The sequence below is a fragment of the Xiphophorus maculatus genome, chromosome 14 (genome assembly GCF_002775205.1).
Source record: "Xiphophorus maculatus strain JP 163 A chromosome 14, X_maculatus-5.0-male, whole genome shotgun sequence".
Classification (NCBI taxonomy): domain Eukaryota; kingdom Metazoa; phylum Chordata; class Actinopteri; order Cyprinodontiformes; family Poeciliidae; genus Xiphophorus; species Xiphophorus maculatus.
In genome coordinates this window covers 9,803,567-9,827,733 of record NC_036456.1, presented here as the reverse complement: position 1 = coordinate 9,827,733, position 24,167 = coordinate 9,803,567, and the positions used below count along the sequence as shown (strand labels likewise).

Genomic DNA, 24,167 nt, shown 5'->3' with positions numbered 1-24,167 from the left:
CTTCCTGCTACAGAGCCCTCTGGCGGTTGAAGAAAAATCCACAGAAAAGCCTCGTCGGGCCGCATGGTTCAAAGCATGAGAAAAAAGTAGTGGTTTATAGCCCAAAAAATACGGTATATATATTTATATTGTTTTTTGTTTTATGTTTGCTCATTTATATTTACAGTACTATGCAAAACCTCTAAATCACTCTTATTTAATTTTGCTTCTGTAGAGTCTGTTTTTTTTCTCTTCTTTTTCTGAGGCGCCTAAGCTATTTAAAATAGATTTGCAATACTTATATGTTTCAGAAATGGTAAAATGTGTAGCAAAGATCAGACACAAGATCTTTATTGACAATTTTTATGTCAGGTTTTCAGCTTCCTGGGGAATAAACCAGTTGAAGCTATTTAAGATTTATTCAAGATATATTGAAGATTGTTTTATTTGCAATTTCTTTACAGATTAGGTCAAAAAGGTTTCAATAAATTGTGTCTTTCTGACAGGAAGACGTCACTAAGTTTCAAAAGACCCTTTTAACAGGTTTATTATTTGTTGATATGTGTGTGGACTGGACCGGCCTCTAGTTTTAAGAGATAAAGAAATCAAACAAAAAACATCATAGGACTCTCAAAAATCTGATAAAATAATAAATAAGGTTACAATAAAATGTTGTTAAAGGATCAACAAATTTGAGGTTTCCCAGTAATCCAGGAAATATTTTTAACCTAATGTTACCCAGAAACCATTACTTCACTCCAACTTTGACAGGACCATGAGACGTTTTCAGGGTCATTGCTTGAAGGTGATGAGGTAATCCGGATAAGCTTGGTCATCGTGGAACACGACAAACATGTTGGGTCTGTCCATTTTATCCACCACGCTGTCGTATCGTATGTGAGGCTCCTGGTCGTCGAGAGGTGGAGGAACCTTCATGCCGCTTTGGCCCAGAGTGTAGACGCCCGTCAAGACTCTGGCCACAAACATCAGCTGAGAACCATCAGCAGCAGGTCTGGAGTAGGTGGGGTGGCTGGAGTAGCTGGCTTTTACAGCAAAGTAGGTTCCCTCACCGTAACTTGTTGCTATGAGACGGACAAAAATAAAGATTTTAGCAACTATAACAAAGAGATACTTGCTGAACTGGTTCTCCCTTTTATTTACTAATTTTTTAGCTACTTTTAAGAAAGACGTCACCAATTTAATTTACAAAAGCTGTAAGATATAAATCGTGGTTTAGACTATATCAGATGGTTTTACCGTTTAGCCCACAGAAGCGCCTGTTGAAGCCAGTTTTCATGATGGAGTCACAGTTGTCCTCCGTTGTCCCATGGTATAGAAACTTTTCATTTGCTCCTCCATCCTGTTTGTTCTTTTCAAATATTTTTTTCTTCTGTGCCTCGTAAGCACGGCGTAGATGAATGTTCTGCGCGCGCTCAATCTGACAGGAGAACCAAGAAAAACTGTTAAAGCACCATTTCCTCAATTGTTGGCAGCTGTTGGCACCTCTATAGAAAAAATGCTAGATATCTTGACAAAAAACCTAATGGAAGCTGATGAGTTAAAATCATTAAAATCTCTGAAATTTCTGACCTTTGTTTTCAAAAAGATGAATATCAACAGGTCATAAACTGAGAAGGGTTGAAATCTCTATTTAATAAGAATGCAAACTCAATTTCCTGAGTTTCTATTTAGCTACAAAACTGTCAAACACAAAATAAAATACTAATCTTTCCTGAAATGGGACAAATTACATTTTTAATCATAGAGGCGTGCTTTTAAGCAAATTTAAGGAGTAGGGAATCATGCCTAGAAATCAAGCCCTAACCCTAACAAGGAGAAAAAATATATTAAGGCCAGCTGTCAAAAACTTCCTACATATATTTGTAAAACTCTAAATCACTTCTGAGATAAGCAGCAACAAAGTAAATTTTTAAAAATAGTAAATTGATTCCTAATGGAAACCACCAACCTTCATTACAGTTTGGGTAGCAGTTCGTTTGAATCCCTCCTTCACTTTCTTGTATTCTGGTGAAGAAGACTCCAGCACCACCCTCTTCATCACCTCACCGGGCGCCATGCTGTCCCATTCCAAAGGAAAAATAAAGTCTGGAAAATATATTACACCAGAACATTATAGTGAACCCGTCTAATGAAATAAGAATATCCAGTAGGATTGTTTACAACTAAGATTTATCCACAGCTTTCACACTGAATGAGAGTAATAAACAAAAGTTATATTAATACAAAATCTAGTAATATGATATTTGACTGTAAATGCTGTAGTAGTCACTATTGAGTGTAATAAGTGAATATATATATATATATATATTTAAAGAAAGAGGACAAGGGCTTTAACAAAAGTGAGGAAGGTAATAACAGCAAATTAGCTAGCTGACACAACCAGCAATAACAGGCATTTTGCAAAATGCTGAGTAAAAGCAGCTTCTGAAATACTTTTAAAATCTGCTTTTCTCACCTTCCAGATTCTCTAGTCGTTTGAGATTTGTTTTGCGTCCTTTAGCTGAAACCGTTAAGTTTTTCAGATCCACTTGCCACAAGACTCCGTATGCATCCGTAATTCCTCCACCAACATCCTTCTTTTCCAGGTTGTAATTGGCTGTTTTGGGGACTCTGTCCCAGTTTCCATTTTTTCCCAGGATGCACCACATCACACGTGCGAACAAATCGTCCTCCTCCTTCCCTCTCACCTCTCTCCTCAGGTTGCCGTGCAGGCTTGAATTGAACTTGACAATTGCCCTGTTGACCCCGTCTTTCATACCGTTCACTATCAAGCTTCCAGAGGGGTCCTTCTTCATGTACAGACCCTCCATCCTCACCATCTGCTGCAGATCTAACATATCGTCTGCGTAGAGACTGTCTAGCTGCTCTTTTGGGAAGGTGTGTTCAGTACACTGCTGCTTATAAAGATTCTTCAGTTTTTCCATGGCCTCATTAACATCGTTTCTGGTAAGACCCAGGAACAGGAATGTAGATTTCTCACTTGCAGGAATGGTATCATATATGCTGAGGTCGGCAATCAGAGATAAAGGTGCCTGTTGTTGTACCTGAGGCACCTGAAATGGTGGTGCTGGAAAACAGGTCCAGGATATTTGTGAAAAGTCCAAACATAATATTTAAAACATCATAAGAGACGCACTGGAAGAAAGCTATTTGTAAAAAAAAATGTTCTGTTACCTTTCCTTCCAGAAGTGGGGAACATCTGTGTTGCTTCTTCTTGAAAAGCTAAGAAGACGTTGATTTTAATCAGGACAAGGCGGATGGAGGTGAGGCTGTAAAAAGGACCGGATGATGTGGCAGTTTTGATTCCTCTCAGGATTGCACCTGCAACGACTGCAGGGTCCAACCCACCGGCTCCTGCAGAAAGAGATTGTCCACACAGAGTTCAACCACAAAGTGCAACATTTATTATGTATTCTCTAAAAAAAACACAGTATACTTACCTGCACAGATGGCAGGAATCGCTACAGAGCTGAATCCCTGGCTTTCACAGTAGTTAACGATGCTGGGCACAAGTGTTTCAATAAGGCTTGCGTCTTTCTCTCCACATACATGTAAGATGGCTTTACAGGGGAACTGTCCAGGCAGTGTCACAAAAGCCTTTCCTCGACTCACATTTGCTGAACACACAAAGCACAGAAGATCACCACAAAAACCAGCTATCTGAACCGTGTGTCGCTTTAAAACACATGGCCAATTCTCCTCTCTTACCTGTTTTCAGCTGAGCTTCCACCTCTGGTCCAGCTACGGTTAAAATGTCTTTGCAGACTCCCTCTGTAACAAATAATTATTTACACTTTAACATGTTTTCTTTGCTGATGCGAAAGCAGGGCCAAGACTTGTTTCATAAAGAGTAACAATCTTTTGATAAAGATGAGATGTTTTTGTAGAGTCACATTTTTAATAAGGTATTCGACTTGATAAAGGACCATTTAAGTACAGAACATTTAAAATCCATTTTTAAGAGTAGCTATATTTAAATGTCTGCAGGTTTTCTGATGTTGCCTAATCAAAATCACCTTCAGCTTTTTAATCAGTTATTATATTGCCAATAACAATAAAACACCACAAAGTCCAATGCATACTCATGCAGATAACATAATCTGATTTGTTAACCATTGTGGCTTAAAGCTTATAAAAACTTTTTTTTAACTAACCACTGATAATTATTGAGTCTAGATGGTAAACCAAAAACTTTTTATTATGTTTTAAAGAGTGTTGGTTGTATTTTTTATTATTATTATTGTGTTCCTGGTGCTTTACTCATTTAGGTACGTATTGATGTCATCTTTTGTGAGAAATTTTGCTCTGACTATAAGTCAATTTGACTGCACAGTGGCGCAGTTGGTAGAACTGTTGCCTTGCAGCAAGAAGGTCCTGGGTTCGATTCCCGGCCTGGGGTCTTTCTGCACGGAGTTTGCATGTTCTCCCTGTGCATGGTGGGTTCTCTCCGGGTACTCCGGCTTTCTCCCACAGCCCAAACACATGACTATCAGGTTAATTGGTCTCTAAATTCTCCCTAGGTGTGTGGGTGCATGGTTGTTTGTCCTGTCTGTCTCTGTGTTGCCCTTCGACAGACTGTTGACCTGTCTAGGGTGACCCCGCCTCTCGCCCGGAACGTTAGCTGGAGATAGGAACCAGCACCTCCTGACCCCACTAGAGACAAGGGTGTTAGAAAATGGATGGATGGATATAAGCCAATTTGTCTCCTAGGGAATGTTTCATATCTGTTCTGTTTTTTTATACTGTATGGAAATTACTCCAACAAATTGCATGAGTTATTTTTGTTTAATCAAACATCATAAACTGAATATTTTATAACCTGCTTCCTGAAAACCAACCAAAATCCAGGAAAACGTGTTTTATGAGTAAATATTGTGAAGCCGAATCATGTGACCTCTTCTTATTCTGTTTGTCAACTATCTGTTGTTGCTGCTGTGATTTTTAAGTGCCTGCGTGTTCATTCATCCTCTTTTCTGCTCTGTAATATGCTTCAGTGTGTGTCAACCAACAGCTTTACAGCTCCAGTGTGCTTCCTTCCTGGGACTTTGACCTTCAAATGCTCTCCTCCTGCATTTGATCCCCTACCATTGTAGAAGTTCACAAAGTTGGTGGTGTTCACCACACCGTCTGTAGTCTCGTTAGTGATGTCGCCGAACACCAACTGCAGTTTGATCCCGCCTCCTACAGTGATGTTGATGTCATCGAGGTCACTGGTGAGGGATCCGAAGAGAGCTACGAGAACGAAGCCATCTTGAAGTTTGATGCCAATAAAATGTTTATATGCTACAAAAATTATGAACTGCCAATAAAGTCTGGTTTACCTCTGCCTCTCTGGTTCATGATTGAGCTGAGATGTTTGTATACTTCATGGTAGCTCTGGAAATAATTAAAATCAACAGTAAATGTTATGTAGCATTTATTTAAATGCCATACTTTGCTTTGAAGAGGTACCTCCTCGGAGTCTGGATAGCCTGGTTTAATGACGATGTGGATGGTGGTGAGATTTCCGCATCGGTCAGACAATGCAAATTGGCGAATGCTTTCCTTCAGAACTTGAACGGCTTCACTCAGGGGGTATTTTAGGAGTAGTCCAGGCCCGATAACAGGAATGGCCACTGAACTGAAGCCCTTCTCTGCACAGAGGTCCAAACATCTTCTTAGCCCCCTAGAAAGAGCCTGAAAGACAGGAATAAAATATTTCCCTGTGTTAATAAGAATCCATCAATCCACAGGCCAGGCGGGATATATGGTCCGTCCTGTTCTAGGGGTGTCCCTCTGCTATCAGTCTTGAAATGTTCTGAAGAATGGCACGTAGTAGTTATCCTGATTAGATACCAAAAACTTCACATTCAAACAATGAGTCCAAGCTCATCCCGTCCCATAGAGCGACCCATTCTGTCTTTGTTGAGACAAGTCATCTTATGAAGGATGCTAATTTCAGCCACTTGAAACCGTGTATGTTTCTCTCCATAAATAGATCTTGATTTTTGGGGTTTTGATTTCTCACCTGCACTCCTCTTCCTCCAACTCCGTCCCAAGCCAGGCACTCCATGCAGAATATCTTTGAGCAACCCAGAGAGGCGCTGGCACCGACCTCCAGAACATCACCAGGATTGAGGGAAGAATTTGCGGCCAATAAGTCAAACTTTGATTTGACTATATCTCCGCCTTTCCCAAGCAATGACTTGCCAATGTTTGTTGAAGACAGCTGCCTGCTGTGTGTGGGGACGACCAAAACGTTCACCTGTGGAAACGTTTAGAAATAGCATTAATAGAAAACTGACATGCTGACAATATCGGGCCAGATATTGGCAGTAATACCAGGATGTCAGACAACGTGAGATGGATGTGAGACATTCTTTCTCACATTGTGCCAAATGTGAGAAAAAAAATAAAGTAAAATGGTCAAACCTGCTCTTTCTCTAAGCTGCCAATCTTGATTTCTAGGTTGATTTTGACTGAACTGTCTCCAGCAGTGCTGAAGCGAGTCCTGGGAGTTGATGGTCTGGGTGTGATGCTGCTGAGGCTTCGCTGTTTGGTTGCCACAACTGGTGAGCTAACAACTTGTTGTTCCCTAATAATCACCTGACAGGATCTTTCAACCAGCTCCTTGCTGTCTTTACCAGCTCCTTGGAAGTACTGCAGCGCCCCAGGACCATCCAGAACCAGTTTGTCCATTGTCATGCTGGCCATAGTTGACCCAAGGGCTTGTTTGGTCTCCTGAACCCGTAAACGAGGACCAGACAAAAGAACACAAGGATTTGGAAAAGGGGAGGCTTTGATTGTCACATCAGTCTGCTTCATGCCAAGTATTTCTAAGATTTTATCAAAGCAGTCAACAAGTTCAGGACACTGCAAGCTGATAACTTCTTGAGTTGAAACCTGATTTGCCTGATAATCATAAAGAAGCTCTTTAAGCTTGTTCACGTGTTCAGTGTAGCCCACCATCTTTACTTTGGTTGACGGAGTACCACTGGAACCAGGAAGGAAGCTAACGTTCACTCTGAGCTCGCCACAGTTTTGCTCATTCTTGGCTTTGTCTAGACTTTCCTTGAGTCTGTCTAGATCTGGAGCCACAGCTGCAGCACCCTGAAGAGTCACACTGGACTCATTGAGATCTCTCAGCACCGCCATCTCAGCTTCCCTCAGAGCATCCGCAGACAAACTGGACAGAACCAGTTCTGATCCCACCTCCAGGGACACTGGACTCCTGAGACTTTGCTGAAACCGTGTTTGGTACTTGGAGATGACGCTGCTAGTCGCCATGAAGTCTAATAAATCATTGGAAAGACTGACCCTCTTCTCTTTTATCGTCTTAATCAGTTCATTAAGTTTGGCTGCACCAGACTGCACCTTATCTTCAGGACCTTCTAAGATTATGATGTTAGCGGCTCTGCTGATTTTAACCTCTGGACAATTTGCTCTCATCTCTCGGTTGAATTCCTCTTCAATCAGTTTGAACCTCTTCTCCACAACCGGCTCCTCTTTGCGAATTGGTATGCTTTTCTCCAGAACCGCAATCTTCTCCTTCACTACATTTGATTCCCCCACAACCACAGCATAGCCACTCTCTGAGTACACTTTCACATCATCAGACGCAAAGAAGGGATCCTGTAGAACCTTCTTGATTTGTTTGGGCTCAACGACATGATGGCAGGTGTAGGTCTCGATGAGATTGATGAAGGTCTGATCCACTTGTAGCTCCCAGTTTTCTGCTCCACCATCAAAAGCTCCTCCAGGCCCTTTCTCTATGTTCCCCCTCACCACTGCCTCTTCTTCCTCAAAGTCTAGCTCTATTGTGCAGCCGATTGCAGACAACTGCTTCTGCAGTATTTTGTAAGCTTTAGGGTTGTCTCTCATGTAGAACAAGAGAAAGATGTCTGTCCTGAAAATCTTCTCAAGTCCTTTTGTGCTGGCTTTAGTAGTCGTCTGAAAGACCAAAACAGCAAAATTAATGAATTTGTTACGTAACGTAAAAGTGAACACAGACAAAATTCATTAGAAAAACATTGCGTCTTGGGAAACCTACCACATTTTATTTCCAAAAACAATAATGTATTTATTGGGATTTTATGTAATAGATCAACACAAAGTAGAACAAGAAAAGTGTCTGAAATCTTCAGACAAACCTGAAGACAAACATTTGTTCTCTGTTCTCTGAACATCAGAGAACAAACATCATGAAGACCAGGGATCATGGAAGATGGGGTCAGTGAGAAAGTTCTGGACAGGTTTAACTCAGAGTTAGGTTATAAAGCAATACGCCAAGACTGGAACATCTCTAATAGATCTGCTCTATCTAATAGATCCATTATCTTTGAAAGAATTGAAACTGAAAGAATTGAAAGACTGTAGCAAAACTGCAACCCAAAACAACATGACTGTCCATGACTGCAGACAGAACATCATTTATGTACTCCACAAATCTATATGGAAAAGTAGCTCATTTCCAGTTTTCCACAAATCATGTTGAGGATTCATCAAACATGAGGAAAAGGGCGCTCTGGTCATTAGACATCAAAACTGAGCTTTTTTGCCTACAAGCAAAACACAGTATGTTGATTCAGCTGTGTAGATGCAAGGATGCATCTAGTAGCTCAATTGGATTGGACCTGCTTCAGAAAAACACGTATACTGTATTTATGAACAGTCCAGTCATTTTCCAGATTTAAATCCAATGGAGAATCTGTGGCAACACTTCAGAATTGCCCTTTACACACGCTGCCCGTCAGGTCTAGCTGAGCGTCAGCCATTTTAAAAAAAAAAAAGAAAAGTGGACAAAACATTTCAGCAACATGGACCCAGAAACCGTGGCAGCAAAACATGGTTCTACAAATGACTGACCCAAGGAGGCTGAATAAACATGAGCCACACTTGTCAGAGATTTGCTTTGTAAGAATCTGAAAAATCATATGTAATTTTCATTACACTTAACAAATATGACTTTGAATTAGTCAATCACATAAAATCCCAAAAATATAAATTAAAGTTCATGTTTATAATGTGACAAAGTAAGTTGTATGGATACATTTTGCAAGGTACTTTGTATTGTGTTTGTGAAGTATTGAAATATATCTCTTACAAAAATAAAGATTGTACAAGTTACTACTGAACACTGTAGTTCTGGGATACTTACTTCCCAGTTTTATGATTTAAATCCACCAAAGTTAGTAACATAAGGGAAACTGGTCTGACCAGTTGAAAAAGAAAGTAAAAGAAAAATCCAGACAAATATCCACTTCACGGATATAACTGGTGTGTTTAGTCAACAACTCTAATCCCTGTTGAGGTTTTATCCTGCTTATATAAGATATATATACACATATTTGCAATAAATTAGAGCTCACTTGTGATTGGCTGGTCGATGGCTGATCCTGGGTCTGTGGTGAACTGCTCCGAGTCACGGTCAGGTGTAGATCTCCCCAAGGAAGACTAATCATATGAGATTTCCTATTTAAAACCCTTTCCTGGTCTGTAAGATTAAAGACAATATTAATAATGTCTGTTTTAAATCTGCATGCATGCCCTTATTTCAGCCAAATATCAGTGCGTACCTTCTTGTTCCTTGAAGCAGACTTTATAGATGTTGTCTCCCACCTTTTCAATCACACCACAGTCGCCTCCCCCGGAGTCTCTTCTTTTCAGAAAGTGTCTCCTGACCTTTTCCTTCTCTCTGTCTGTTAAATGTCTGGCCTCAAAATACAGCGGATATGGATATTCAGCCATTTTTGACTTCTAACCTGAGAGAGGACTTTCTGTGCTTGTCCCTATTCTGAGTAAACAGCGTTCACTGAAGAACTAGTTTCACTTTCTTATCTTTCACCTCCCCTACATACTTTTGACACACCCAGTCGCAGTCCGGAAACTGTAAAACCTGAGGGTATTTCCTGATGTCCCTGTTGAACACTGGCAAATCAAAAGGTAAATAAAAGACAGTAAAACCCACTGATCATGGCTCCATGATTATATTTATTAATGTGCAAACACAGCATCTAACATTTCATGTGGTTATGACATAACTTGTGCAACTTTGTAATATCCCTACATTCACTGTGTAGAAGAAACATATTCACACACAAGTCATACTCAAGCTGCATCACACATACCAGATAGGTAAGCATAATAAAACTTTTAACACTTTTGTTATTTGTTGATATGTGTGTGAACTGGTTCCGCCTCTAATTTTAAGAGCCAAAGGAGTTAAAAGGAAATCATCATAGGACCTTCAGAAAATCTGATAAAATAATAATAAAGACAGCTTTCAAAGGTTAAAAAAAAGTTTAGCTAAAGTATCAACACATTTGAGGTTTTAGCACAATTCAATAAAACTCTGTATTCCTTATGTTTTTAACCTAATGTTACCCAGAAACCATTACTTCACTCCAACTTTGGCAGGACCATGAGACGTTTTCAGGGTCATTGCTTGAAGGTAATGAGGTAATCCGGATAAGCTTGGTCATCGTGGAACACGACAAACATGTTGGGTCTGTCCATTTTATCCACCACGCTGTCGTATCGTATGTGAGGCTCCTGGTCGTCGAGAGGTGGAGGAACCTTCATGCCGCTTTGGCCCAGAGTGTAGACGCCCGTCAAGACTCTGGCCACAAACATCAGCTGAGAACCATCAGCAGCAGGTTTGGAGTAGGTGGGGTTTGTGGAGTAGCTGGCGTCTACAGCAAAGTAGGTTCCCTCACCGTATAATGTTGCTATGAGACCGACAGAAATAAAGATTTTAGCAACTATAACAAAGAGATACTTGCTGAACTGGTTCTCCCTTTTATTTACTAATTTTTTAGCTACTTTTAAGAAAGACGTCACCAATTTAATTTACAAAAGCTGTAAGATATAAATCATGGTTCCAGGGGTGGGCAATCCTGGTCCTCGAGGGCCGGTGTCCTGCTACTCTTAGATGTCTCCCTTGAAACACTCTTGGATCCAACAGCTGACTCACCTCCTAAGTGCAGTCAAGTTCTCCAGAGTCCTGCTAATGACCTCATTATTTGACTCAGGTGTGTTGAAGTAGAGATACATCTAAAAGTTGCAGGAGACCGGCCCTCGAGGCCTGGAGTTGCCCACCCCTGGTTTAGACTATATCAGACAGTTTTACCGTTTAGCCCACAGAAGCGCCTGTTGAAGCCAGTTTTCATGATGGAGTCACAGTTGACCTCTGTTGTCCCATGGTATAGAAACTTTTCATTTGCTCCTCCATCCTGTTTGTTCTTTTCAAATATTTTTTTCTTCTGTGCCTCGTAAGCACGGCGTAGATGAATGTTCTGGACGCGCTCAATCTGACAGGAGAACCGAGAAAAACTGTTAAAGCACCATTTCCTCAATTGTTGGCAGCTGTTGGTACCTCTAAAACAATATTTCAAAAACACGTTAATACAAAGTGACAGATATCTTGACGAAAAAGTTAACGGAGGCTGATAAGCCAAAATCACTAAAATGTTTGACATTTCTGACTGTTGTTTTTAAAAAGATGAATATCAACAGGTCATAAACTGATATGGTTTTAAATCTTTCCTATGTATTATGCAAAAATCTGGTTCAATGTTAAAACAAAAACTAGGAGAAAAAAATATTAAGGGAACTTCTGAGGTAAGCAGCAGCAAAGTCCATTTTTAAAAATTGTAAGTTGATTCCTAATGGAAACGACCAACCTTGATTATCGTGTAGTTAGCAGTTCGTTTGAATCCCTGCTTCACTCTCCTGTACTCTGGTGTACAAGGCTGCAGCTGTACCCTCTTCATGTCCTCGCCGTACGCCATGCTGTCCCATTCCAAAGGAAAAATAAAGTCTGGAAAGTATATTAGATCAGAAATTTGGAGGGTTTTTCTTCTATTTAGTGAACCCGTCTTTTAAAATAAGAATATCTAGTAGGATTGTTTATATGGTTACAAATTAGATTTATCCACACTGAATGAGAGGAATAAGAAAAAGTTATATTAACAGCAGTATACAGTAGTGTGATATTTTAGTGTAAAAGCCGTATTAGTCACTGTTTCGTATAAAAGGTGGAAACTTCTTCTTTTTTAAAGAAAGAGGACTAATTCTAGCAAATTAGTTAACTGACACACACAACCCAGCAATAACAGGCATTTTGCAAAATGCTGAGTAAAAGTAGCTTCTGACATACTTCATAAATACTTTTAAAATCTGCTTTTTTCACCTTCCAGGTTCTCAAGTCGTTTGAGATTTGTTTTGTGTCCTGCAGATATGACTGCTAGGTTTCGAAGATCCACTTGCCACAGGACTCCGTGTGCATCCATAATTCCTCCTGCAACATCCCTCATTTCCAGGTTGTAATTGGCCGTTTTGGGGACTCTTTCCCAGTTTCCGTTTCTCCTCAGGATGCACCACATCACACGTGCAAACAAATCGTCCTCCTCCCTCCCTCTCATCTCTCTGGTGAGGGTGCCATGCAATTTTGAATTGACCTTCACAATTGTCCTGTTGACCCCGTCTTTCATACTGCTTACTATCAAGTTTCCAAAATGGTCCTTTTTCAGGTACACACCCTCGGTCTGCTTCATGCCAATTATTTCTAAGATTTTATCAAAGCAGTCGACAAGTTCAGGACACTGCAGACTGATAACCTCTGGAGTTGAAACCTGATTTGCCTGGTAATCATAAAGAAGCTCTTTAAGCTTGTTCACGTGTTCAGTGTAGCCCACCAGCTTTACTTTGGTTGACAGAGTACCACTGGAACCAGGAAGTAAGCTATTGTTCACTCTGAGCTCGCCACGGTTTTCCTCATTCTTGGCTTTGTCTAGACTTTCCTTGAGTCTGTTTAGATCTGGAGCCGCAGCTGCAGCACCCTGAAGAGTCACACTGGACTCATTGAGATCTCTCAGCACCGCCGTCTCAGCTTCCCTCAGAGCATCTGAAGACAAACTGGACAGAACCAGTCCTGATCCCACCTCCAGGGACACTGGACTCCTGAGACTTTGCTGAAACAGTGTTTGGTACTTGGAGATGACGCTGCTAGTTGCCATGAAGTCTAATAAATCATTGGAAAGACTGACCCTCTTCTCTTTTATCGTCTTAATCAGTTCATTAAGTTTGGCTGCACCAGACTGCACCTTATCTTCAGGACCTTCTAAGATTATGATGTTAGCGGCTCTGCTGATTTTAACCTCTGAACAATTTGCTCTCATCTCTCGGTTGAATTCCTCCTCAATCAGTTTGAACCTCTTCTCCACAACCGGCTCCTCTATGCGAATTGGTATGCTTTTCTCCAGAACCGCAATCTTCTCCTTCACTACATCTGATTCCCCCACAACCACAGCATAGCCACTCTCTGGGTACACTTTCACATCATCAGACGCAAAGAAGGGATCCTGTAGAACCTTCTTGATTTGTTTGGGCTCAACGACATGATGGCAGGTGTAGGTCTCGATGATTCTCTTGAAGGTCCGATCCACTTGTAGCTCCCAGTTTTCTGCTCCGCCATCAAAAGCTCCTCCGGGACCTTTCTCTATGTTCCCCCTCACCACTGCCTCTTCTTCCTCCAAGTCTAGCTGTATTGTGCAGCCGATTGCAGACAACTGCTTCTGCAGTATTTTGTTAGCTTTAGGGTTGTCTCTCATGTAGAACAAGAGAAAGATGTCTGTCCTGAAAATCTTCTCAAGTCCTTTTGTGCTGACTTTAGTAGTCGTCTGAAAGACCAAAACAGCAAAATTAATTAATTTGTTACGTAATGGAAAAGTGAACACAGACAGATTTATTACAAAACACAGTGTCTCAGGAAACCTTTCCACATTTTATTTCCAAAAACTATAATGTATTTACTGGGATTTTAACGTGATAAACCAGCACAAAGCAGAACAGTACAAGAAAAATGATAATTTCCCTTCTCATCCCCACCATTCATTACTTTTGGGTGTGACTGTGTCGTGTCTTACACAAATTGGTGGAGGGAATTCCAACAAGTAAGTGTGACTTCACGGGTGTTTGTAGTGGTTTCTTTGTTTTGGAGCCTCCCATCCAGGACCTGGTCGTACCAACAGGACGTAAAACCGGCTATTGCGACCGGAAACAAGTCTATCGGCAGAACAGCCTGACTAAGAGTACTCAAATCAGGGCCATAACGTGCATCTGATCCAGGAAACATGGAGCCAGCTCCGGTGGATCGTACAGAACTGGAAGGTGCGTAGTCGACCAGGTGACCAAGTCTGGTAACAAGGGCACAGGACCAAACGTTGGGGATCGCTGGAGTACAAGGCCCTGAGGAACGCCGACTGGGCGGTCACTGGAGAATCGAGCGCCGGAGGCCGACTAAAAGAACAGACTTGGTGACTTGGCTTTTAGATTTGTTCCACTGCAGTTTTAATGAATTTCTTATAATTGTGAACTACATCTGGCTTCCCCCGTGATTATTACCTTTTTCTATTCCTAGTTTAACTAAGTGGCTGTTTTCAGTTTCCATCCATCTAAATTTGATGGCACCACTTGGTGGCCACATGTTTCACACCAGTTAGAAATTTGTTTTACAATAATCTGAAATATCATAATTTTTATTACACTTAACAAATACAACTTTAGGTCAATCACAAAAAAATACCACAAATATTGTTCATGTTTGTAATGTGACAAAATAAGATGTATGAATAAATTTTGCAAGGTACATTGTTTTGTCATTATCTCTAACAAAAATAAAGATTGTACAAGTTACTTCTCAACACCATAATTATTGAATATTTACTTTCCATTTGTGTGACTAAAATCCACCAACGTTAGAAACATAAGACAAACTGGTCTAATCAGTTTAAAATAAAACTAAAAGGAAAATACAGACAAACATGGATAACACTTTATTTGAAGGGGTGTGCATAAGGCTGTTGACATAAACATAAAGTCTTTATGAATATTCATTAGCATCCTCCTCACCCATAGCATGTCTTCATTAGCATCCTAATATATCTATAGATCTATATAAATGACATCTATATAACTGCTGCTACTTGTTCCACTTTACGTGAGATTAGTAATGACTCTGTTATTATAGCATTTGACAGTGTAATAACATTTAATGGCATTTCAAATAAAGTGTGCACCATCAGGTTAAAACTGGCATGTTTAGTCAACAATACTATGCCCCGTTCAGCTTTCACCCTGATTGTTTATTTTTATTTTATTTGCAATAAACTAGAGCTCACTTGTGATTGGCTTGTCGATGGCTGGTCCTGAGTCTGTGGTGAACTGCTGTGAATTACGGTCAGGTGTAGATCTTCCCCAGGAAGACTAATCATATGAGTTTTCCTTTTTAAAACCCTTTCCTGGTCTGCAAGATTAAAGACAATATAAATAATGTCTGTTTTAAATCTGCATGCATGCTCTTATTTAAGCCAAATATCAGTGCGTACCTTCTTCTTCCTTGAAGCAGATTTTATAGATGTTGTCTTCCACCTTTTCAATCACACCACAGTCGCCTCCCCCGGAGTCTCTTCTTTTCTGAAAGTGTCTCCTGACCTTTTCCTTCTCTCTGACTGTTAAATGTCTGGCCTCAAAATACAGCGGATGTGGATATTCAGCCATGTTTGACTTCTAACCTGAGAGAGGACTTTCTGTGCTTGTCCCTATTCTGAGTAAAAAGCATTCACTGAAGAACTAGTTTCACTTTCTCATATTTCAGCTCCTCTTGATACCTTTGACACACCCAGTCACCTTGTGAAAAATGGAAAACTTGAAGGTGTTTTCTGGTTTCGTTGTTGAACACTGGCAAAGGAAAAGGTAAATAAGACAGTAAAACCCACTGATCATGGTTCCATGATTTTCATTTAACTACAGCGTCCAACATTTCATGTGGTTCTGAAATAACTTATGATTGCGTAATTCATTGTGTGGAAGTATATTCACACAAAACTTATACTCCAGCTGCCTCACACATACCAGATATGTAATTATAACGTGTGGTGGCAAGCAGGGATCTCTGATTCAAGCACTGAGTGTTTCTCTTGGGTAAAGTTTGCTGCTGCCAGGATTTCTGGAGGAGAGCAAACTTGAAATGGGAAGTACCAGCTTTCAATTCTTTCAATTGAAGAATTGAAGCTGGAATCATATTACAGTACCGTCCCATCCTGGAAGGAAACCACATCTTTCACTGTTATCTTATCCCGTTTAAAACAAGCAGATTATGTGTGAACTATTAAACCAAACCCTGAAAGAATAGACTAAAAAGATTTCTGGCATTTTTTTTATTTTGTCAATAAATGATTGCATGACCTGAATTTCAACAAGCTTAGAAAAATGGGTTAGCCCATCACTTGTGTTAATGTCAGTATACCAAAGGAAAAGTGTAACTGTTGTGGATCACTTGCAGAGCAGGTCAAATTGAGGCTTCTCTAAGTTTTGCCCAATTTTGTGCCCTTATAGTAGAAAAACTGTTTATACTTTTGCCATGTCTGAATTATTGCAATGCAGTTTAAACATCTGAGAGCAAAAACTCCTTACATGTTGAGGCTTTTACAGTCTGCTGCTGCCAGGACTCTGGCAGTACTGACCACGTTCTCACATGTTTTCCACCCCTAATTCAACCAAGCTGGCTAAGGGTTTGTTTTTAGGTACTTTATAAGTTTCTTGTACGGACTTAGAGAACGCCAAGGTGATATTACAGAACTCCAGCACCCAGGTGTTCTGAATATGTTACATTTTCAAACATGCTGTAAGCATTGCACATGTAAACAATCCTGTTGTCCTCTGATTTAACATTACAGGAACAGACAAAGGACTCAGATGACACTGAGCTGATTTAACAGAAAAACTCTGTGCTTTTCCAACATCTCTCTAGTAGACAAAACACAGTTTGACTATAGTAGCCAACATCAATTATCAATTGTAATGAAGTTTCAAAATATTAAAAAATAAATGTCTCCTCTAAACCATCTCATCTCACATAATTACCACCGTAACAACAAATCACAGCATGTTAATCGCCAGGAGAAAACTGCTAATTCAGCTGCCGACTCAGCTTAATGGTTTTAGCGGCTCATACATTGCCTCATATGTCTAGACAACAGCGCTAGCTCTTCACTGTCTCTGAAAAAGATCCCTGTGGCATCCCGGCTGCAATTTTCCTCAATGCTATCTTATAACAGAAAGCCATAATGTTGCTAGGTAGACTGAATTCCTTCCTCACATCGTCATATATTTGCTAATTTTTCTTCCAAACCAGGGGACGCTAACTGGTTACCTATGGTACAGAACCTTTTCTTCAGGTATTAGTGTTTGTGAGATAAGGCCTTTAATCTCAGTTAAAAATGCAGCTGCAGCTCTCAGGAGGATGAGTCTCTAATCTGGGCGATGCCTTCAGTCCTGCGGCGAACGACTTTAAATCTCCAGCTGTCAAAGACTGTGAATTAAGTCTCCGAGGCGTGTATGAACAGAAACATTGTTGGCACAAAACATTAGGTTAGGAACAACAGAAACCCCAAACGTATGAATTGGTACATGTGCAAAAAAATCAACAGGCTGTTTTTTTTAAACATGTGCTTAACGAAAGGTGATGAGGTAGTCTGGGTAGGCTTGGTTATCGTGGAACACAACAAACATGGTGGGGTTGTTGATATTATCCACCAAGCTGTCGTAGCGGTCATCGGGTTGCTGGCTGTTGCGAGGCGGAGGCATCCTCATGTCGTTACGGCCCAGAGTGAAAAGGCCTGTCAGGACTCGGGCCACGAACATGGTTTGAGTACCGTCTGCTGCAGGTTTGGAGTAGCCCACTGAGTAGCTGGCATTTACAGCAAAGTAGGTGCCTTGACCATATAAAGTAGCTGTGAAAGACAAAATTAAATAATTACCTTTCATGGTGGAGGAAAGTACCCAGGTACGTTATTGCAAGTTCTTTACACGTCCTACATCTCCACAAACAATTCATCTGCAGAAGAACTAGTTAGTAGACAGTACCATTTCTTCCAGAAAAGCTCCTGTTGAACCCTTTGGTTTTGATGGAGTTGAGGTTTTCCTGGCTTGTCCCGTGGTACAGAAGTCTTTCAACTACTCCACCTTCATTTTTGTTCTTTTCAGAGATGTGTTTCTTCTGCATTTCATACGTGCGCCGCAGGTGAACGTTCTGCAAGCGTTCAATCTGACAGGAAGGAACAAGAGATAATGGATCAATAAAACAGATTTTTTTTTATATGATTAGTTCAAAAATCATTGCTTAGGTTTGATTACTGTTTATTGGACCTAATAAGAAGTATCCACCATGTGATTGTTATGAATGGATAAAATGAGGAGGCCTTTGTCTAAGAGTTAGTGATGTGGTACACATTCACTGAGACATAAACAAAAAGCTAACTAAAAAGAAAAGAGCTCCCCTACCTTCACAATGGTGTTTTGGGCAGTTTTGTTGAATGCCTGCTGGACGGTTCGATACTCTGCAGATGAAGGATCCAGCAGCACTTCTTCCAAACATTCAGTACTAGACATTTTGTCCCAGTACAGCGGAAATGTAAAGTCTAGCAAAGTGTCACAGTTGACATTAGAAGATGTTAGAAACACACAAAGATATTCTGGAAACTTCATAAATGCAGTTGTTAGATTATAACACCTGACCTATTTGGTGAAATAAATAAACATTTGGCCTCTAACTGGAACATCATTTCTATGGTTCAGGTACCATAGAATAGTTTAATGCTTACTTTTTTTTATCATAGCAAAGTCAAAAAAACTTTGAAAATGTAATTTTAGGAGGCATTTTCTTTTCAAAAGCAATACTTGTAATTGCATAACTCCAGTGATGAGATCAAATATTTCCATTTTTAGTTGAAATGAAAGACTTATAAAGGTTGACAATGAGGGTTGCATTCAACTTTGTACACGTTGTGCCAAAATATCTACAATGAAAAACGGTCTATGAGTTAATTTCTAAAAAAAATTTTTATGTGTATATATGGTTTAAAACTTCATCAAGTTATTTCTACATGTTTGTGTATTTGACAGACGAACCAACAAAATTATTGTTTGAGCTTCTTACAGGAAGTCAAGAGTTGGTTAATAAATTACTTCCTTGCAAAACACGTCATCACTTACTGGCAATCCCTCTCTGCTGTTCACATGTGACTTCATAGAAATGCCACTGAATAAAAGATAAGATCTGTAGATCTCCAGCCCAGTTAACTATCTTTTAGAATGCATTTTCATTGTAAGGGTATGTTTTTTTATTTGTTTGTTTCTAAGAACATATATCAACATGACAGCCACATAGAGAGTGATCTAAAAGGCCGAACAAGCATGTAGATAACATGAGGAGCCATAATCATGTTACATACACATTTAGGGCTCACTCTTAAGTTGGTAACTGCAAATTGTTTGCAAAAGATTAGTTCTTTTTGGTTCTTTTGCCCGTACTTACCTGCCATGGAGTTGCCAGACAAAAGATGGGGGCAGGGCTCAATAGACTTAAATGCTGATTGGACTGCACCACTAGTTCCTGCTGGTGAGGGGGATTTGTATTTTCTTTGTTTAGATTAACTTTTGTATCTAAGTGAATATTTGTATTTAGAGTTTGATATGTTTGACTTTTGTACACTGGGCCATTGCTGCAACATTTGGGGAATGTTTATATTGTTCTAAACCAGGTGGTATGTTGTGGTATATATGGTATGGCTTGGCTGAAGCTCAGTAGACATATTTTTTTTTAGCATTCCCAAAATGATTCATGGCAGTCTCACTTTGTCTTTGAGGTAGCAGAGTCAGTCTGCAAAGTAAAAGGCAAATATTGCTCTAGTTGCCTCTTTCAAAGTTTGGAAATAATTCTGATGGGATCCACTGAAACCTTCATGAAGCCAACACTCAAATAAAAGCATTTGTTTCCCTTACCTGGCAAATTCTCAAGTCGTTTCAACTTGGCCGTCTGTCCAGTTAAATCTCTTCTGGCCTCCATCTTCAGTAGATTCACACTCCAGGTAACCCTGTATGCGTCCACTATGCTTTTTGTGGTGTTACGCTTTTCCAGATTATAATTGCCTGTTTTGGGGAGCCTCTCCCAGGTACCGCTTTGTCCCAGGATACACCAAGCTATGCGAGGGTACAGATTTTCCTCCTCTTTGGCTCTCATTTCTTTCTTAAGAGGAATGAGTGTTTGGAGCATCTGGTCCACCTGGTTGACACCAGCTTTCAACCCGCTCACCGTCAAGCCTCCCTGGCTTAAGGGGTCCTCCTGTACATACAAGTCCTGAGTCTTTACTAGGTTCATCAACTTTTTCATGTCTTCCTCTGTGAGGTCTGCCAGATCCTGATTGGTGAAAGTTTTTGTGGCGCTGTGGTCTTGGTACAGATTCTTTATCTTTGTTAGGGCATCATCAACATTTTTTCTTTGAAGGCCCACAAACAGGAAAGAGGATTGCTGACTGGTTTTTGTAATATGACGAAGACTTGTGGTTGAAAAAATAAATTGTCTTGGTGCTGATACTGCAAATTAAATCCAATATAAATGGTTAGACAGATGTAACTAGAAGAAGACTCATAGTACTCCTGTTCATTGTGCTTACCTTGATGTTCCTGGATCAGAACTTTACAGGAGCTCTCAACCAGTTCTTTGCTCGTTTTACCTTCTGCCTGGAAGTAACGCACAGCTCCCGGACCATCTAAAACCAACTTTTCCAATGTCAGACTGGCTAATCCGGACCTAAGAGCCTTATGGGCCTCCTGCACGTGGCAACGGGGGCCAGAGATAGCTACACAGGGCTTGGGAAGAAGGGATTGTTTCAAAGTAACTTGTGTTTGCTTAATGCTAATCAGTTCTAGGATTTTGCCAAAGCAGTCAACCATTTCAGGATGTTGCAGGTTCAGCACTTCTGTTGTAAAAACCTGATTCAACAGGTAATCCTGAAGAACACCTCTGAGATTCTTCACATATTCAGTGTAGCCCACCAGGCGTACTTTGGCCACCGTGGTTGCACCTTGCCCAGGGATGAAGCTGAAGTCCACCCTGAGCTCATCACGGTTTAGGTCCGTCTTGGCTTTCATGAGGGTTTCTTTGATTCTGTCTGTATCTGGAGGAACAGCGGCAGCGCCTTGGAGCTTCTCAATCTCCACACTCAGATCCCCCACCAATTGTGCCTGAGCCTCATCCAGGTCATGAGGGCACTTACAAAACAAGACCAAGTCTGACCCGACCTCTATGAACACGGGATTCCTGAACCGCTGCTGGAAGAGTGTCTGGTACTTACGAACGGCATTACTGGATTTAATAAAGGTTATTACATCTTGAGGAAGATTTATTCTCCTCTCTAAATCACTTGTGTTTTGTCCATGGGGGTTAGTAGGTCTTGTGTTGCCAGGTCCTTTCAAGATGACTATATTTGTATTTCCTGGGTAAGACAGACGCTGACCTTTGGCGAAATCATTCATCACTCTGAACCGATCCTCCCTGTGACAGGGGTCCTTCTAGAAATAAAACGAAAGACCAAAAAATTATTATCTGCTTCATTAACAGGTAGGTCCAAAATTATTCATAAACCAGTAATTTTGGTTTAGAATCAAAATTACTTTTCTTTATCCAAGTCGTCTAAGACGAGATGAAATAGGAATCTCTCAAAAAAGAATTGAAAAGATTGAAAACAATTATTATTACACTATTGGAAAATTGTTGGGGTTTTTTTACTTTTTTTTATTTTTTAAATAAGATATAGAAATATCTGTGGTGAAAAATATTCATTTCAAAACTTTCATTACCCTGACCTTTAGCTTCCTGCACAGAATCCTTTTCAGATTCACATTAAGACGACCATGGTCCACTCCAAAACGTTAATATTATTCCCATTCACAAGAAACACACATGAATCAAATGGCTGAATTACTTCCTCAATATGCAGTCAAGTTCTCCAAAGTGATGCTAAAGACTGTATTCAGGTGTGATGAAAACAGGACATTGGCCCTCCAGGCTGGGATTTGAAGAGCCATGCTCAACTGAGTCTCCAAATTATGTTCAATCAACTGAACTGACATCAGGTGAACTCCAATCAAGCTCTATATAAGTATCTGATATTTCTATGCAGTGAAAAGGACATTTTAACCGATATCACGATAGCATAATTTATTTCAGGTAAATTTTGTTTAATAAACTTTGGAATAAGGTTTCAATTTATCAAAATCAGGGGGGGAGTGAAGCATAGTTTATCATTTCTAGGAAAAAAAAAATCTCACCTTTTGCTGAATATTAGAGTGACTTTCTGTAGTTAAAAGATCTGGAAGAAAACATTTCAAGTAGATTAAAACTGTGACATTTCCTTGGCAAATACTTTTTTGTGGGATGGACGGGGCACACAACAAAAAATAAATCAGAAGAAGAAGAACAGGTTCACTTTGGATTATGTGATACAATTCACTAAATTTGATTATCTCCTCTCCTTTATTCTCCCACAACTAATGTTTTTAAAACATAAAAGTCTCAGATAAACTGTGTCACTGCTTTCTGTCAGGAATAGTTAGCATGTCAGGAATAGTTAGCATGTTGGACAGGTTAGCTTTAGCTAACGGTGTAGCCCAGCACTGAGCTAGCATGAAGTTAGCCTGCTGCTAGCTGACGGCTAACTCTGTTATGAGTACTGATGACAGAGTTAGCTTTTTTTCTAAATACAACTTACCGAGTGTTGCTGGTTTTTCACTTCCTCCCCCAGACTCTCTGCTGTCCTGCACAGGATTTAAGTCTCCCCTGATTCTAGAGAAATTATTTGCTGATATTTATCAAACTTTTTAACTTCTAACAAGACTTTTAATAAACCTGTCACCATTTCCACAGCTGATCTCATGAGTCAACTTTGAGTTTCAGTTTCATTTACTGACAGGTCTGTGTGTTGCAGTGACACTCCCAGACATGCAAATAGTTTTCCTTTTATGGCAACATTTCTGTTTGTGTTTTGTTGTGCAAATGACAATATGAAATAAATAGGCTGTAGAGTACGCTGAGCCATTTTTTTATGCCAAAATCTGATTTTGAATCATCAAATTTATCTTCTATTCTTTGTAAGTGGTTGTGAAAAAGAGGCTTTCTTAAAACAACATGGTACAAGTGCTTTAATACTAGTAGAGACTATCAAAAAGTCTGAGAATTATTGTTTAGAAACTGTATTAAAAAATGTGTTTTTTAGAAAACTAATTAGTTTTTTGGAAGCAAAATATATTTAAATATGATATCACATTTATTTTAATGACGTGTCAAAATTTGCTCCATTTGATTTAATGTATTGTCACTCAGCATTATTTAAAACACAATAAAACCAAATAACTAACATTATGTTTTAATATCTTGTGTCAAACCGGCATGTTGTGATACCACAGCAAACCACTAGATGTCACACTGAGATTAAAAACCGCGGAAAGGTGAAGTTTACAGCATCTTCACAGTAAATGGTCCTTATTCAATGTTCAAAAATTAAAATCTGCTTTCTTCTAAGATTTTAAACAGCAAAATTATCCAACTAAAGTTAAAGCATATTTTTATATATCATATATCAAGATTTATATATATTTTACATATCTTTACAATATGGGCTTGGCTGTATTTACTAGCTATATGATTTAGAAACTTATGGTCATATTTGCATTTGAGGTTGGAAGGGAGTTCTGGAAAAGTGTTGGGGATTCATATGTTGATTTTAGGCATTCGAAACAATAAATGGTGGAGATGGAAAACAAACTCCTCAAACTGATGAACTCTCAAAGTCAGGCACATGATGACACGCTTAGGATTTGTAAACTTATTACATTTTCTGATGGTACTTCACATGGGTTATATCCAGTATCTATATAATATTCTGATCAGAACAGTTTCCCAATATTATTGTGACGTCAAGTTCTGTTTCTGCACGAATGATTTTGGTCACATTAAACAAGTGTGAGGGCCAAGTTTTTTATATATATATATTTCTTCTGATCAAATTGACAGATTGCCTGTGTTAGTAAGGGAATGTATACCAAATTATTTGAAAGTAAGATGGTCAAACGTTCTAAAGCTATTACTGAGAATACATTAACAATATTAAATCCAGTGGCAGACGCCATATCAGATCGTTCACACACCATAAGGGTAATTGGGCCTTCATCTTGGAAAATTGTAGTTTAAAACTATATTTTTGTCCCCCTTTTAGTTCTAAAAGCCAATACCAAAAATCAAATGTACTAGTATTAAATCTAATCTTGAAGGTTTTCCTTAAGCCAAAAAA

General features: G+C 39.6%; 3 protein-coding genes across 5 annotated transcripts; all 3 read right to left on the bottom strand.

Annotated features, from left to right (window-relative positions):
• LOC111611012 (poly [ADP-ribose] polymerase 14-like) lies at window positions 1-9,810 on the bottom strand. Its single transcript, XM_023346552.1, has 14 exons — window positions 9,555-9,810; window positions 9,348-9,472; window positions 6,412-7,929; window positions 6,008-6,244; window positions 5,452-5,676; window positions 5,322-5,376; window positions 5,086-5,232; window positions 3,709-3,771; window positions 3,441-3,617; window positions 3,175-3,354; window positions 2,456-3,067; window positions 1,949-2,085; window positions 1,237-1,417; window positions 1-1,061 (listed from the first exon to the last, which is right to left on the bottom strand). Exons 1-14 carry the CDS (start codon window positions 9,724-9,726, stop codon window positions 772-774), a joined length of 4,119 nt encoding a protein of 1,372 aa, XP_023202320.1. The 5' UTR covers window positions 9,727-9,810; the 3' UTR covers window positions 1-771.
• A 149-nt stretch (window positions 9,811-9,959) lies between these two features.
• Window positions 9,960-15,645, bottom strand: LOC111611013. 2 transcript variants are annotated; one of them, XM_023346553.1, is made up of 6 exons: window positions 15,366-15,645; window positions 15,159-15,283; window positions 12,170-13,658; window positions 11,661-11,797; window positions 11,108-11,288; window positions 9,960-10,706 (listed from the first exon to the last, which is right to left on the bottom strand). In XM_023346553.1, exons 1-6 carry the CDS (start codon window positions 15,535-15,537, stop codon window positions 10,417-10,419), a joined length of 2,394 nt encoding a protein of 797 aa, XP_023202321.1. In that variant the 5' UTR covers window positions 15,538-15,645; the 3' UTR covers window positions 9,960-10,416. The 2 variants fall into 2 exon arrangements, with proteins under 2 accessions (XP_023202321.1, XP_023202322.1); XM_023346554.1 differs by lacking the exon at window positions 15,159-15,283 and having other exon boundaries at window positions 15,366-15,455.
• A 543-nt stretch (window positions 15,646-16,188) lies between these two features.
• LOC102218630 (poly [ADP-ribose] polymerase 14-like) lies at window positions 16,189-22,741 on the bottom strand. Of its 2 annotated transcripts, none has more exons than XM_023345853.1 (7): window positions 22,590-22,741; window positions 22,150-22,190; window positions 20,493-21,390; window positions 19,822-20,412; window positions 18,322-18,458; window positions 17,905-18,085; window positions 16,189-17,771 (listed from the first exon to the last, which is right to left on the bottom strand). In XM_023345853.1, the coding sequence occupies exons 3-7, from the start codon at window positions 21,352-21,354 to the stop codon at window positions 17,491-17,493; spliced, it is 2,052 nt and encodes a 683-aa protein (XP_023201621.1). In that variant the 5' UTR covers window positions 21,355-21,390; window positions 22,150-22,190; window positions 22,590-22,741; the 3' UTR covers window positions 16,189-17,490. The 2 variants fall into 2 exon arrangements, with proteins under 2 accessions (XP_023201621.1, XP_023201623.1); XM_023345855.1 differs by having other exon boundaries at window positions 20,493-21,387.
• Between the last annotated feature and the right edge of the window lie 1,426 nt (window positions 22,742-24,167).